The sequence below is a fragment of the Catharus ustulatus genome, chromosome 5, assembly GCF_009819885.2.
Source record: "Catharus ustulatus isolate bCatUst1 chromosome 5, bCatUst1.pri.v2, whole genome shotgun sequence".
NCBI lineage: Eukaryota > Metazoa > Chordata > Aves > Passeriformes > Turdidae > Catharus > Catharus ustulatus.
The window spans coordinates 13,659,797-13,677,238 of NC_046225.1; the positions used below are offsets into that span (position 1 = coordinate 13,659,797).

Genomic DNA, 17,442 nt, shown 5'->3' on the forward strand with positions numbered 1-17,442 from the left:
GTTCTCTAAAGACCATTCCTGTTCTTCTTTTCTTTCTTCCACTGCATCCTGTCATGAAGGAGATCATAGAGATGTGGCAGCAAGTTGTACTTGAGTTGCACTAGCATGGCTTGCTGACCTTCTGTGTGTTTCTTTTCTCTCATTTTAGCCCTGTTGGGCTTCTCAAACTCAAACTGCACTTCACTATCCCTTATATTGTACTGAGTGGTTGTCTAGCTGAGCATAGCAAACATGCAGACATGGATTTGAGTGATCCTCTGTTCTATGCACAGCCTTACTTGCCAAGGGAATAGTTCCTGAGAAGAGCCCAGGAGCAAAGGCGTTGTTCTATGGGCTGATCAGGGTCTGTGGCTTGAGCACAGTGGAGGGAGAGGCTCCTTGACAGCTGAGGTGCATGTAAAGAGATCCTGATCACAGAGCAGGGACTATCCCGTGTGTTTAATAGATGGGGTTTAATGTTTAAGCTCAAGTTGAAGGGTTTGGGTTTTTTAATCTCTTTAGCAGAAAGGTCTCAGGAAGGTTTGATAGGACAACTCTCCTTTTGTGCATAAACGCTCAATTAGGAAGTTGTTTTTCATTTATTTGATCAACATGTACCTAAAGATGACTTGTCTACATGTATTTTATAGTCAGTTGTAGAGAACTTACTCTACAAAATCAGAGAGTTCAAAGTTTTAATATCTGAACTACTTCTTGGAGATTTTACAGAAGAGAGTATGTACCTATTCCTACATTCCGCTCATGGGGATGTAAAAGTTCACTTTCACTAATTCTGACATGCAAGCTTTGCCACTGTCAGAATAGCATAAATTCATTTCTTGATTGGTAACTCAGACTTTAAATCCAGAAGGGAAAAAAAAAAATTTACAACTCTGGGGTTTGGAGGTTTGTTTTATGACCAGCATATCCGGTCAGCCACTGTCCAAGACAATGCCAGGGACATGGTTGTCTTTGTGCACTTGTCATTGTTATGCACCGGCAGGATCATCATCAGAGGGTCACATTAAAGTTCATTCAATCAAAGCCGTGGCAGTAGCTGGAGTCTGCCTCAGGTCACTTCCATCCCTTGGGATTTCTAGGGCACTATCTGAAGTTATTTGCGTAATTTTATGTCACATAAGTGCCTTGATACTTCGTAGCAATGATTTCAGAGGAGCAAATCTGTATCCAATGTGTCTGGAACCAATGATGATCCAATTATCTCTTTCTGGGTTATTGCAGCCATTTGTATGCATCCTCTGGTATCATTGAGTTCATTTTCACTTAGCTATAATCTGTACATAATGTGTATTGTTATCTTTATGTTAGTGGTTATAATTAGGTCGTGTATTTCACTGCCCAATGTGGTTGTGTGCTTGTAATCATGGGAAGCCCTGCCTCTACTTCTGAGATAATCTCTGAAAGCATTCCCTTGTGCTGCAAGCATTGTTCAAGTCAGAATGAGATAAGTCTCAGCCAAGAACTATCTACTTTTCTTCACTGAGAGAAAACAGATTCTAAGTAACTCCTATCCATATCTAAATTGGTTAGTTTGGATGAATCCCAACTGGGTCTTGCCTTTATCTGTGTGTGTTGTCCTGGTTTTGGCTAGGATAGAATTATTTTTTTTGTTAGGCTGGTACAGTGCAGTGTCTTGGGTTTAGTATAACGTTATATGTGTGATAGATAATATGTATAAATACATCTGTTATAAGCATATACATATACATATATATATGTGTGTGTGTGTGTGAGTGCATGCACAAAGGTAAATATTATTATATTAAGCCCAACCCAGTTTTGTTATTTCCATTCCAGAATCATTTGAAGAGATTTTTATGAGTCTATTGTACCAAAATGTCTTTATTTCTAATGTATAAGTATGTTTTATATGATGTAGACTCCAAGATATTCAGAAAAAGAGGCACCCAAGAGGTGCTTTTTCAGTCCTGAAGAGAAACAAAAGGCATGAAAACTCAATCATGTAGAATATTCAGATTAGGAATACATGAAGTCTGAATATTGATAATTCAAAGCTGGATTTTGAAACATAAGCTTTTGTTTTGATTTAAAACCTTAGATGTAAATGACGAGATGATAATCTAAATGTAATTTCTGAGCTGTTTCCTTTTTGGTGATTTTAAAGAGATGCTGAATCACTCATTTTTTTGGAAGGGATGTTATCTCTTAAAATACTAGAATAGAAGTGTGTGTAAAACACATTGCTTCAAAACTGTAATTTTAGATATTTTAATTGGAATTATTTAAAAGGGAGAAATCTGTGGTTACAACTTCCTGGAAGGGTAAATTCTGAGAAAATAAATAACAAAGCAAAATAATACATAAATAGAATCGCACAAGCAATAAAATGTGTTGTTTTACCATTAGAAGGATGAACTTTTAAATGAAAGGAAACAAGAATGGGGAAAAGGTTTCAGCTTGATTTCAAAAAACTTTAAGCAGGAGGAGTTCAGACGATGTTCTCTGAAATGACCAAGATGGAGAAAAAATGAAGACAAACAAGTAGTAGATGAACATCTTGAGGACTGCAGACATGATTAGGTGGTTGCCCTTTTTCTCAAAAGAATAAGGTCCTTTCTGTGTTGTGCAACACACTGAAGAACTTTATCAGGATATTCTGAAGTCAAATAACAGTCATGACAACAGAGAGAATGAGAGATTTACATTTCTTCAACTAGATCATATGTAATTTGTGATTTTGAGACAGAACATACCAGAGATAAGGCTGACAAATCCCTCTTGTGTGGTTTAGTGATGAATTTAAAGTACTTGTCTGAGTCATTGCTGCCGTGTGTTCCAAACAGTGCAAGTGGCTTCCCTAGGTGGTGCAATTTGCAGTCATAAACTTTGCCTTTCAGAAGTTGAGTTTCTCCCAATTCTTCTTGTAGAGATATCAAAAGAAGAGAATTTAACTTCACCTTTTTCTTAAAGTGTTTTGATGTGGTTATCATAGTTTTAAAACACATGGGAAAGATCTGGACTTTGAGATCTTGCCTATGCTGAAAAGATTTGTTTTTTCCCAGCTGATTTCTGTGTGGTGCTCCATACCCAGAATTAGGAGGCATTTTTCTTTTCTCCCATTTTCTCTCTTTTTTGAGCAAAGCTTACAAATTGCAGAACTCCTGAAAACAAAGCAGTTCTGGTCACACATCCAGCTTAACCAAACAGTCTCTTACCTGCTGCCAGACCTGTGCTTCTCAACTCCTTCTTTACCCCTTCTTATGTGGAAATTCCTTTTAGAACTGGCTGTTTGGCTCACGTTCATTTAATGTTTGTGCTGCAAACACACTAAGTAGCCCACAAAACAGCATAATAATTTTAGCTAATTATTCAATTTCACATCTGGCATGAGTTTACACAGAAAATTAATTTAGCTTAGCCATGAAACATGCAGGTTCATGCTCTACTTTCTTATCTCGTAGATTATTCAGCATCATATAAGAAACAGATCTTTCAAATTCACTTTAGGGAGGAACAGTATAATAAGATTTGTCAGGAAGTATTTTAGATTTCTACTCCAAATTAGTAAAGTTTTGGAATAATTCAAGGCTGATACCTTGTGTATTTTTTTAAGATGTTTTTCCAATGAAAATAAGCTGTTATTCTATAACTTTAAATTGTGGATAATGTGTTTGTGGATAATTTTGCATTGCTACTTAGATTTAAGACTTGCAGGTTTTTTGTAAATTTTAGGGTTTATGTGTGTTCATTCAGCAGTCTGAGATAATAAAGAGTAGAATCCAAACTTCAGACCATAGATAAAATCTGTGACTTTGAGTCTCCTCTACTGTCTACGTTTGTTCTGAAAACAATTCCTTGGTGAACTGGAGGAGGAGGAGGGAGATTCTAGAGAAATGGGTGCAATTTCAATTTGTCTTTAATTTCTAAAAGTGCTAAACATGGGAATACATATGAAAACTCAAAGCCTCTCTTGTAAGTCATACTTTGAACATTTAAAATTATGTGAAGTAATGGATTGTGTTTGCAGAGTGTTCTTTTCAGTTCCTAATCTCCATCAGCACAGTTGTTACCTTAGAGGTCCAAGGTTTGGAAAGCTCTTGGGCTTTTTCAGGACCCAGAGGCTCAGACAAATGCTCCTCCAGTCTCACTCTGACTTCTTTTTTAACTATCCAGTGTTTTATCCAGGTTCTATATGTTTTATTGAACTGAATTTTGGTTTTGCACACAGAAATGAGAACAAAAATATGTTTTCAATTGTGCATTTTAATTTTCATTATGATTATTGTTATAACATGCAAAATTTCTGAACAGTGATGATAATATAACATTATTATTGTGATTTTTGTTTTTAAAGGGCACTATGAGAAGGTGTATGATAACCAGCTTAGCTTGGCCTGCTCTTTCAGTGACCCTGAGGACAAATGGTTGAGTGACTACTTTTATGAAAAAAGCTATAACACTGCTCAGTTAGTAGAAATCGATGGTGGGAAGAGAAAGGCACAAGCATATGTAAACATGGGCCTCATCATGGAGGAACAAGGTAAGGCACTGACACCATAAAGCTGCTTTGGATGGCATCTCTAGTTACACAAACTGGGCTGAAATGAAAGAGCTGTGCACATGTAGTTCTGTAATATTTAATCCTGCTTCCAGTGTACACTTAGATAAGGAGCCTGTATTTTTGTTCTTGTTGAAATGACCCTCTGGTTCTCCTGACCATAAGTGACACCATCTTTGTTCATATATGACTGCCACGTTGGTATTTGCTTCAGACTTAGACCTCACCACAATCTCCATTTCTCCATCCACATCCTTAACCTGTGGGTCTCTGAAATTAAAGATATTAATAGAAGTAACTAGAATCATAGAACACCCCAGGCTCTAAGGGACCTGGACAGATCATCTGATCCAACCTTTCATGGGAAAGGGAGCCTAAATGAGGTTATTTTAGCACGCTATCAATCGCATCTTAAAAACCTCCAGTGATGGGGACTCTGCCACATCCCTGGGGAGCCTGTTGCAGTGAACAGTTGTTCTCACTGTAAACAATATTGCTTTCTTATATCAAAGTGAACTTTGTTTCTATATTTAAAGGCATACATTACTTTTTATGGTAGAGGGGTTTGTGTGTGAGTAGCAGTTGAAGTATAAAAAAGGTGTTTTCCTCTTTTGTATAAAATCCTTTCTCATGTAGGAAAGCAAGCAATTAGTGAGCCTCAAGTACAGTAATTTCACGATTATAAGCCATGAAATTACTGACCAAATTACCGACTAAAATTTTGGTCCAAACCCGGAAGTGCGGCTTATAATCAGGTGCAGCTTATATATGGACAAAGAACGAAAAGTTGCTGTTTTAATTTCGAGGACAGGTGTCTGCTGAGAAAGGCAGGAGCTTCTCTTTGAAATGGAGAATGTAAACCCCCTCCCTCCATATTATTATAATTTTGAAATCAAGGGACTTTCATGCAAAGATATGGGAATTAGGAATAACAGTTCTTTTCTAGGGAAATTAAAATAGAAATACAGTACTACGAAGAAACAAACCCCAAGCCCTGACAAAGTCAGAGTACAACCTGACACCCCGTCAGGCAGGGTGTTGGTAGCAGTCCCATTAAATGGTGGCTGCATCCTCCTGCAGTGACAGATGTGATTCAGTTGGAGCAGTGCTCCTGTAGAAGGTGCAGTTTCCCTCCGGAGGTCCAGTGGTGATGTGGAGAAATCCAGTTTTCCTCTGGAGTCCAGTGGAGAAAGGGGCTCCCTTAGTGTCCCAAAACCTCTGTTTTTATCTTGGTAAGAAATGTTGAGCTCTTCCCCCTGGCTGGAGCAACTCCCAATGGGATGCAGTAATTTTATCAGTCCCACAGTGGGACTCAATGGGCCATTAGCAGAAAATGACTGGCTGGAGGAAGGATGGGTTGTAAACAGATAAAGAACAATGCCCCACCTGGTTTCAATGGATGGCCCATTAGCAGAATATCTCCCAAGGAGATAAGGATCACTGCCCCCACCCTCAACAGATGGTGATAGAATAGATACCTTTCATCACACTCTGTATTGTAACGTTGGGCTTATATATGGACAAAGAACAAAAAGTTGCCGACACCTGGAAGTGCTGCTTATAATCATGAAATTGAATAAAGTATGTCTTCCAGTTCTAATTTGTAAGTGTACTGCATGCCTTACTGTTGCTTAAAATATGTGATTTGTAGCCACTATGGTTTTGTTTCTAAATTTAACTGTGGGTTGAAACAATTCCAGCTCTGAAGTCAACTTGTGACCAGTTTCTCATTTTAAGTGGCTTTTCTTAAAATAAAAAGAAAAAAAAATTGATGGAAATAGAAATATTTTGTGGAAGTAGTCTAATTCCATTAAATGTCTGATGGAATTAGTGTGTTTTGAAAGATGGCCCAATTTCCCAGCAAAAGCCTGGACATAAAGCAAAGTCTGCAGCTTTTTTTTTTGTTGTTGTTTTTATTGAAAGGATGTTGTCCTATTTTTCCCTCTTGTTTTCTTACAGATGACTTTTTTTTTATTTCCTCACATCTTTCTAGACTAATTGTCATTCACACTGTTTTCCTGTGAATTGTTGCGTTACTTTTCTTGCCTGCAACACTCAGATCTGGATTCAGTTTTAAAATTTGATCACATACCAATAATCAGTAGAATAGAAGGATTAATTTCCTTACATGTGGTATCATCAAGTTTCCTAGTTGATAAGAGAGCCATTGCTTAAAGCCCAGTCAGTCACAACCAAGTCATTTTCATTCTGAATGAAAAATGCTTATTTTGGTTACCTATCTCTTACTCAGTAGAATAAAATTACTAAAAAACTGCTGGATTTTAGTATTTTTTGCAACCTTTTCACTTAGCACTTTAGTTACTAAAAATAAAATTTTAAGAAGGTGCAGACAAGCAAACATTCATATCTACTTGTAACTTCAAAGGCTCTTACTGAGTGTGACTCACTGCTGTTACCCAAGAAAAAATTTAACATTTTCTACTTTTATGATGTCTTAAGCAAAAGTTGTTGAATACTTAAATATCTTGAGGCCCATTACAAAAGCACATAAGTAAAGTTATGAAATAGCCTGAGATGATCAGAGGAGCAGAAATTTTATTTTTCTGCTGAAGAATATTAGAAACTTTTAGAGGAGAAGCTTCTTATTAACCTTAGTAAAGAGAGATAGAGCAAAGTGGATTTTCACTGCCCATGGTAAAGTTCCACTGAATTTGTGGGCTCTGTCTGTCGCATGTATTTTCTTTCCAAAGAGCCAGAGAGAAAGAGGTAAGAAAAATAAAGAAACTGAGAGAGTAAACATAGGATTTGCTTTGAGGGACCACTGAGAAAAAAAGACAGCAGACATATTCCATGCATTTTGTATTTCCAAGAGTGAAAAATTGATTCAAGGGCAAGTTCTGATTGGAGAAAAAAATGTAACAGGAGATATTAGGTTGGCATTATATAATATTGCATCAGTTTTAGTGGTGCTATAAGTAAAATTTAAATTCTGCTTTTTTTTTTGTTCAGTTATTTATAATTTGGTAATTAATTTGTGAACCAAATTAGTCAGATTCCCACTTCTCTGGGGGGGAACTACAGGAATAAATGTAAACATCTGGTCCCAGTTCTTTTCAGTTCTCTCATCCAATAGTGTATTTTTCATTACTGGGGAAAGGAAGCTGTCTATATATGCTTAGGACTGATTGCTTGGGAGTATAAAGTTAAACATGGACTTGTAAAGATTGCTGTTTGCCTTGGAAGAAAATCAATAAATTTGCTGGGTAATTTTTGTTTAATCAAATTTAAAGTTCTTTGACTTTCAGCCTGGTCCCTGTCCTAAAGGCTGGATATAACCTGGTGTTCATTAATCTTCAAAGCTAAATATTTGAGGTGGTGGTGGTGTAGACTTCAGTCATGATATTTGGATGCAGGCCATTAGTAGCTGCCAGTAAGGGAAAGAAAACAATAGTAAGTGAGTAACCTGCTACAGACACAAATGGAATGTTCTGCTTGGAGCAAACATGATTTTAATGGCATTTCTTCACAGAATGAGATTTTTAACCTCTTCTCCAAAATACTCTGCCTGTAAAATAAGGTCTGAAGCATTCATTGATTATTGTAGGAGTGTTCAGATTTTGATACTGTTCAATTAGCTGTGCTACCCCACTAGTTTGTCTTTCCTCAGAGGGCTGATAATAAGTCATTTTATTACTTTAGTTACTCATTTGTTACTTATTTTTTCATATAACTCTTTAATGGGCTAGTGTCACTTTACAGACACTGAAAATGCAATGGCATAACACATTTTTCTCACATTAAATCCAGAATTGCTTGTTGTCCAAGTAAGCACAGGCTTTGCGATAGAACCTCTCAAAAAATGTTTTTTAAAAATGCTTTTCTTCCTGTGCTTTCAATGCATTTTCTGAAGTCATATATCAGTCATTATCAATGCTTGCAATGTTCTGCATATCAGAGTAAGATGCTAATCATAGTTTGATAGATTATATTAGTGCTCTCTGCTGAAATTAATTGTGAACTTGAGGTTTACACTGTTCTGTCTTGCAGAATAAACAGTTATAGCGCACTGAAAAATGCAATGTCTAGCATTGTTTTGTACAGGTTCTTATATCATTGCAATATATGGCTGCTTTCTGTTTTGTGCTAAATGCTTACCACCTGTCAAGCATGAAGTGATATACACCTTAAATACATGCATCCCAAAGTTTAAGATAACTTATATCAATAAAAAGAGAAGTCTGGGGGCAAACAAAGAATTTGTACTTGTAGGAGCTCTTTGCTTCAAATATATTACAACAAAACCAGATGAATTTCCATATTATTCAAAAGCATAGCACAACCAGACATCTGAAATTAGGGTGCCTGTCAGTTGCAGAGATTGGGAACATTTCTGGATACATTTAAATAACTGTTTGAGACCATAAAAGTATCACAATAGAGTCCAATGAATAAAACTTTCACAATTAATTGCAAATTATATCAGTGCCACACCAGAACCTGGATCTCCCCTGCTATGAGATCTGTAAAATGTGTGGAAATGATACCATTAGTCTCAAGGCAGTGGTGGCTTTGAATTAGTCATCAGATTTATATTCTGCTAGCATATAAGGATCAACAAAAGTGGAGGTAATACTTTATCTGAAATCTTTACAGGCTGAAAAGATTAAAGGCAGGCAGAGCTGGTGAGAGAAAGGGAGTGAGTGCAAAGGAAATAGCAATGTTGGGAATCTCAGAGCTGATTCCCACAACAGACAGCTAATCCAGAAACCCAATTTTGTCCATCTGTGTGTGTTTTTTAGATTGCAGGTCTTAGGAGACCTCAATAAGGAATTCCTGTAGTCTTTTCTAAAATAGCTTAGACATTTCAAAAATCTGCCATATTCTGCAAATTAATTAAGAGTTTATAAGTGTTCAGTCCTAATCCAACTCTGCCTTCATTATAAGCAGTGTTAAGGTCTGATTGCTTTTCAAACAGAGCAATGTTATGCCAGAGTTGATCACTTCTGATCTCTTTGCATCTACCCCAAAAACATTAAACGTTGCACCTGATTTATTTGAAGAGGTGTAATTGTTTTATCTGTGATCATGGATAAAATACAGTCTATTTCACATATTGGAATTTGATAGAAACTTTTCTGGTGGAAAGACCTACTAAATGGGAGTGACTTATAAGTTTATTTAATTTGTTGAAGGAAAAAACCACCACAGCATTGCAGATTTTAACAATCTCGATTGAGACTGAGGTGTAGGATTTTCCGTATCACTTTGCCATCGTATTGAAATTCAAGTTTTAATCAAGGCATTACAGAAATTGATGGAAAGGTTCTGATTGTGTTTAAGCAGCATTTCACAGAATGGCTGGATTGGAAGCAACCTCTGAAGATCACTTAGTCCAATTGCCCTGCTAAAGCAGGTACACCTGAAAAGGTTGCACAGGATAGCTTTGAGTTATGAAGCTTGGCTATTAATTACTGGATATATTTGCTGAACAACAGCTTAAAGATGATTCATGACATCTTTTGGTTTTGGAACATTAAAAGTCTAAATTGTTTATCTCCTTGTTCTTAGTCAAGAAATTCTTATTAAGAATCCTTTCTTACTAAGAAATTGTTGATTTTGTATTTTGAATTGTTTATGGCAAGTGTTTTTTAATTGAAAACTGTAATGTATGAATAATTGAGAGAAACTCAGCATAAATTCATGAGTATCTATGCAGAGGAAATATGCACGTTTAAGCAGAATTTCCCCAATTGGTTTGCCTTCAGGCAGAAATAATTTATATTCAGATATAAAAAAGAGAGAATGTTAATATTGCAAAATGAAGTACTAAAAAGGTTTAAAAAGGCAAAAGTTAAAATTGCTTATGAAATTTGATATGCTTTTGTGTGTTCACAATTTGCAACTTTATTTTAATTACATAAAAATCCAGTTTCTTTTCAGAAGATTCTTAAGTATAGCCAGAATAAAATTCACCTGTGGGATGGGTGGCCCACATGCACCTTTTATATTAATAGAGCTTTATGTTGTTATTTGTGCTGCTAGTCTGCCAACCCACCTAAATAACAAATCCTCCATAGTATAATGTAGAACTATTCTGCTTTACAATCTGAGGCATAATTGCAAACAGGTGGTAAATAAAACAAACCAGAGGAACAGCATTTGTGAAGAGATATTAATTTCTTCCTTGCTACCTGTGGAGTGCAGAGCTGTCACTAATAACAGAACTGCTGCATTTGAGAGATCCAGCCTGTCTATTTAACTATGTCATGTTTCCACCATAAGGTGATGCCCAGTATCTGAGATCTCCATACTGTTGTATCCACAAGCCCAGGTTAGACACTGGAAGAAGGCAACCTAAAATGAATCCCATCTCTTTGTTCATGAACAGAAGCAACTCAAATTATTAGCTAAAAGATAGTCTGTGTTGGAGATTCCTTTCTGTAAGCAACTTGTCTTGGTTCAAAATGGTACCCAGTTACATTTGTGACTTTTGTTAAAACATCAAGCTCGTAATTATCTTTCTTTTTGTAATGAGTTTTGTCACTGTGAAAATAGGAAAAGTATTTAAAGATATAAATTCCTATGTAATTTTTAAATTTTTTTTATAGGAAGCTTGTGTGCTAGTTAAAACATGACAGTGGCCTAAAGGAGAGTCATAGTTCTAGAGATTTAGAAATTATTTATCCTTTCAGACAGGAACCACAGTTTGTTCTGCATTCACACAGTATCCTTTCCTCTGTGCTTGTACAGCACTTGTACTTGGTCAGGTTCAGTGTGTGTTGTGATAACCTAAAGCTGGATGAGAACATGCTGCTCCCTGGCCAAGCAGAGTGCTGCCGTCTCAACATGCACGTTCAGTTCTACCTTTCTGTCTGTCTGGAGTTTGGATCAATGTCTATCCTCAAGATATTAATTTCCTAAAAAAGTGGTTGGCACTTACTGTCCTATTGACTTCTTACCAAATTTGGTTGAAACTCCAAAAGTTGTTAAAGAACAGGATCATATGGGTTTTTTCCCTGTAGAGACTACCCTAAAAGTGTCCTTTTGTACTGTTTTTTGTCTGGAGAGAATATACATATTTATATAACAGAATATATGTAGCTAAAGCCAGTAGTAACCAAATACTATTGGTTCATCATATTTCCCACCCCCCCTCACCCCAGGTTGCATATCCCAAACTACAAACTTCTCAAATTTATTCCTAGTTGTGATTTTTTTTTTCCAAACAGCATATTCAGAAAAAGGCATGTAGGAATAGTTTAGACCTAGGAACATACTCACTTGTTTCCAAATCCCTTGTCTTTGACTTCACAAACCGTTGCTGAATTTTAAGCTCGTACACTTAAAAAGAGTTTCCACACCAGGGAACTTTAAAGACAGAAAGAAGCCTTCTGTTAATGGGACATGAAATTCTGCATACACAGTTTGACCATTTACTATACTTCCAGTCATTGATTTTCACCATATCACCTGCAGCTAATTCTCCTTTGTTATTCTGCACTTACTCTATCTCACAAAGCAGTTATATTGTTTTCTGATTGCTTAAGAATTGAATGTATAAGTTGGCTGGGAAAAACACGATTGTAGAACATAATTTTAAAAATTAAGCATCAAATGGCTAGGAGTTGCTCTCTGGATATTCTGCTTCTCTCTGTCAGTCAGTAGCAGTCAGAAGCAGCCATAAATCCTGCTAGATTCTTGGGAGGACAGATTGAACAGGTTTATTAAATAATTGAGCTCATCCTCCTGCAACTGCACGAAGTACTTCTCCAGTAAATGACATCTTATTATTACAGGGTTGTTGCTGGTATTGAACTAACAGGTACTGTCTTGAATTGATGTTATAAAAATTAAGAATATTTTCAGTTCGAATTAGCACAGTCTTAAGAAAGTCTGAAAAATCTGAACATGTTGCATGAAAGAAAGAGGGCCCTGATATTTTCATTAAAATATTCTTAAAAAATTATTTTTCTAATTTTTAAAAGGTTTTGGTGGGTAGTGAAGATATTTTGAATAAGAGAACTCGAGGAGAATTCTGTAGTGCTCCTACTTCTGAAAAGGAATCCTGTGAAGATGTAGTATTTTCTACATGATTTTACTTCAATTGATTTAAATTACAGTTTATTATTAAGCACAGGGAAGTAATAATGTTCTTTAAACTAAGAAAAAGTAAGTTTCATTAATCCTTTCATGGTCGCTCCCACTTTCCTGGCCTAACTCTTCAAATGGAGAATCTTTTAGTTCTGCTATAACACCTGGGGACAGGTCTGTATTCTTGCTTTCTAATAAGCTCTTCAAAATACTCACAGCAGTGCACAGGTGCTGATTCTAAACTCTGTCATTTGCATTGTCATTAAAAGTTTTGACATGAAAAAATGATCCTAAATTAGTTTTCATTCCTAGGTGTTCAGTGATTGTCAAGTTTATTTTCAAGTTATAAAATTACTGTAAAAAAGCTATGGCTGTTTACTTGAACTCTGAAAGATGTGTCAGGAATATTTTAGGAAAAAAAGATATTTGATGTGTGCTTGAATATAATATTTTGCACTCAGGTGAACTGTTTATACAGATACTTCCGTATGAAACATTTTTAAATGTTTTTGGTAGCAAATATTGCTCTGTTTGTTTTATGTCCATGCTCATAAGACTATGACATTTAATGAAGAGATCTTTTTAAAGTATTGATAGCCATGAGTAAATTATACTGTGTTTGATCTGTGTTAAAGATTCAAAGTCCAAGATATTTGAATAGAACTTAGGATAAAAATGTAATTAGGTTACATCCCTAAAGTCTGATATATCTTTAAACAAGACTGCAAATGAAACTTTATTAAAACTTCAAATGAATTATTTCTTTGCTTTTTTAAATTCTTTTTCCCTCTCTTCTCTTTCATGTCTATTACTGACATTGCTGCTTGTATTTTACCTGTCTTTTCCAGGGTGTTTTAATTATTTACTGCTTAATGACTAGTACTGAGATGAAGCTGCCCTCTCACTCACAGGGTTTTTTTCTTTGCTTCAAAGCTTTGAGAGGTCTTGGAATATTGTAGCTGGACTGGCAGTTGTCATCATAAACTTTCCTGGAGGCAGTGTTTCCTTTCAGTAATTGATAAAGGAGGCTGTTTCCAGAGGTGCCTTTCCGGTGTCACTGAGAGCTGCCAGAGTTTCATGTCCTCAGCCATTACCAATAATCTGGAGAAGCCATAGGTAAAGCAAACATGAAGCTGTTAATAAAAAATATATCTTACTCTTCAGAGAATCACTCAGGTTGGCTGGGATCTTAGCAGGTCATTAATCCACCTGCACTTCTAAAGTAAATCATCTGCACCATGGAACAGCTCCAGTGCTGAGGCACTGCAATATATTATTGGAAGCTATCAAAAGTAAGGGGAACTGGGTAGAACCTGAATAAAATGTAAAAACTGCCAAAAAAAGTATTTAAACCAAGGCAAACATTTGACATGACTTAGCAAAAAAGTAATTTAGTGAAACTAATCTGCTTCAGTGTCACTTTCTTTATTTAAAAGATAATGATCATATTAATCTTTGAGGCTAAATACCAATGTAACTTGTTTTCATTATTTCTATTAAACTTAAAACCTCTTAAGCCAGAGGTTAAAACAGAATTGCAATCCATTCATCCCTGAATTTTTTGCTCCCTTCCCTTTCTGCATTTAAATATCCACCCATAGACATTGAAATATTTGTGAAACCTGAAATGGGAACATCCCACTGAGTGTGGGCCTGCTCTTATCCAGAGCCTGGAGCCTTACAGTGTGAGCTTCCTGAATACATATTGCATCTTGGGTAGCCTTTGCATATTGAAAGCACTTTGATGCTCTGCAAGCATGAAAGAAGGCTTGAATAATACCGTGAAGCAAGAATTCCATTCTCTCTAAAATAGGTGTGTGATCATTCAGCTAATGTTCAACATTGTTTTCAGTGTTGTCCTCCAGATTAAAATTGATATATACCAGAAAGTGTTTATTTATATATAATCTAACAAATTAGAAGGTGGCCTCTGACAAATGCTGCTTTCATAAAGTGTTAACCTAAAAAGGTAAAGGAATTTTAATTGTAAACCAGAATTTTGTATGTTGGTTCATTTGAAAATGAATGTGAGACAGACAAGTTAGTGGAATTTTCATTTGGGACTTGTTTGGTTGTCATTTTTTCCCCCTTGCTGGACCACAACACACCATTCCCAAAGCAGCTGTCATTTCAGCTGCCTGTGGGAAAACCCTCCTGTTTGCAGCTCAGGAGTGCTGGCAGCAGAAGGGGAAGGGATTAGAGAGCAGCCAGGCAGCCAGAAAAGCCAGCATTGTACCTACTTTGTGAGGTGTCTCTGGCAGAACCCTTTAAGGAAGCCCTATTTAGAACAGGTTTGATATGCCAGTGTGCTGGTGGTGCGATGCAGCATCTGTGAACTGCCCTGCTGTGGGTTCTGCAGTCTGCACTGCCCTCTAGGTTTGTGTAGGTGTATTTTGAGTGCTTGAGCTTTAAGGCAAGTAATATAGGTCCTCAGAGGACAAGACTACATATGCTCTAATGCTCACTGGATTACTACGCTTACTATTTTCTTTTCAGACAACACACATTTGTTTAAGTAATGTAAACAGAAATAATGTATCATCCTCTGAAGTGCAGTACCTAGGACTAGCCTGGCAGTCCTTCACGCAGAGAAGGGAAGATAAAATACTGTCCTTTTGCAGTCCATCAGTGGTACATTTCAGGTTGTGTGAAGCTCAACTTTCCTTTTCTCTCTTCCTTTCTCCTTTCTGTCCTCAAGTTCTCTACTTCTCAGTTGGCCTTAGGCATCTTGGGCTCCAGGTAAGATCTACTGGTGTATTGTCAAACTGGAGGAATGGGCAGAATACCCCATGATGAGCCAGCACGGCCATTGCAATATTCTTATGAACTGCCTACGTCATTTTGCTAAAGTTCATGGTGGAATCTTTCTGGAAAAAAAATCAACTCCTCTAAAATAGAATTAATAAAATTAATAATTATCTTAAAAATACTCACTTTGGTTGTTATCTGATGATTGGTTTTGTTTGAGATGGATGAAGAAGTATGAAACCACAAAATTTTATCTTAAATCCCCTCAGCAATTTTTTTCTTGTTTTTTCAGCTGGCCCGTGAATTCAGGTTATTGCATGTGAGAACTGTCCCAGTGGCTTCTTTGCAGTTCATTTTACCTCAGGAGTCCAAGGTGGTTCAACTGAATGAGAGGTGTTTGCTGAATGAGAGCTTGTTTTATGTTTCTTGTGAACACACCTCTGTAAAACACTTTCGTAACAATCTCTGTGGCAGACTTAAGCATTTCAGCAGGAGTAGTGCTGTCATAATTGAACACAGAAACTGAGCATAATACAGGTAGTTCAAGCAGTTAGACTGAAATGTAAGCATATATCTTTTGAAAGATAGTAGCATTTTTGGTTTTCATTACCGTTAAATGATGCTTCAACCAGATTTTGTGTTCTCATATAGTGAAAGAACTGATGGCAAAAGATGCTCTAGATTAAAATATACTATAATATACTCAACATTTATTTTTCCTTTAAGTTGTTTTAATTAATACAGTGGAATATTTTCTGAAGCCCTCAACAACTGTTTGCAATTTAGGATTAAATTTGCTTCCTGCTTCTAGTGGTGCTGCTGGGGCAGGTTACCTAACAGGCTGTCACTGTTTTTGTGCAGTTGTTTCTGTGGCATTATTTTCATTGGCAAACATACGAGCTGATAGAAAAGGAAATCATTAGGTGCTCTCAGTATTGCTGAGGCATGGAGCTAGAGCAGGTCAGTCACTGCATTTTGTAGATTGTGACATTTTAAATTACCTGTACACTACTGGAAGCAATCTGTGGACCTAATTAACATTTCACCTAATTAAAGTCAGGAATGTATGTAGAGAATTCTAGATAGTTTTGCACTGCCTTTATTTATTAAATACCACATTATTCAAATTTGAGTCTCTAATTTCAGTATTGAAAACTTCAGGTTTGTGTGCTGTTTTCTTAAGTGGGAGTAACTTTTTTTTTTCCTGCTTCAAGTAATCAATGCACTGCTGAATGAGTTCATTTTAATGCACTCAATCATGCCTCTAATGTTTGTAGCTTACGGGCGCAAGCATCAGTAATGCAGGAATGTTATATGGCTTTAGTTTGGGCCATTTCATAAAATATTCATGGAATCAAAAATGTGCATCAAAATAGCGGCTGGGAGAATTACATTTATGTGCCTGCTTTTATGGCAGCTTCACATTTAAACCCATTTGTGTTAATATCTAGTCAATCTTTCTACTTAAAAAAAAGGCAAAATAGTAGTCTCCATATATACCCCTTTTGGTTTGGTATCTATTTTGATATAACAAATCTGTATTTTTTGATTAGGTTTTAAGAAGGGGAATTATAAATTAACTTCTAGATTATCTAAAAACATTTCCATATTTACAAAATTATGTTGAATTATTTTGCTTAAATGAATAGATTTATTTTTTTACTTTGAAGCAACTCAGTGAAAACTGTAGTACAAATCTGTGTCAGAATGTCTTATATATAATTGTTTAAAACTGATTTTCTACACCCAAAATTATATTATGACTATGTTAGCCTCCCATATATAAGATGAAGCTCTTAGTGATGGGATTTCCTTTGTTATGCCCTGAGTACTATTAAAATATGAAAAAAAAAAAAAGTGTCAAATTTAAGTAGTGGTAGTACATATGTTGTATGAGTTATCATTCTGGGTTTTGATTCCTTTTATAAGAAGAGAAGAGAGACATCAGAGATTCTCCAACTCCATTTGGTATCCACTGAGATAAATTCTGCATGGCAGTGTGAGAATAAATATGCAATTGCTATTAATGTTGCCAACTGGAAATAGCTTTACTGCTTTGTGTAACCTTCTGCAAATAGATTTTTCAAACGTGGATTTCCTCGAAACACCTTCTTGATTTTCTC

At 36.1% G+C, this 17,442-nt stretch overlaps 1 protein-coding gene across 1 annotated transcript in view; it reads left to right on the plus strand.

The window, feature by feature from the left end:
* TTC29 (tetratricopeptide repeat domain 29) overlaps positions 1-17,442 on the plus strand; it is a 116,938-nt gene that overhangs the window by 23,948 nt on the left and 75,548 nt on the right. Inside the window, exon 5 of the mRNA XM_033061438.1 lies at positions 4,316-4,501. Within this exon, the coding sequence (XP_032917329.1) occupies positions 4,316-4,501 (186 nt within the window). The remainder of the gene's footprint in view (positions 1-4,315; positions 4,502-17,442) is intronic.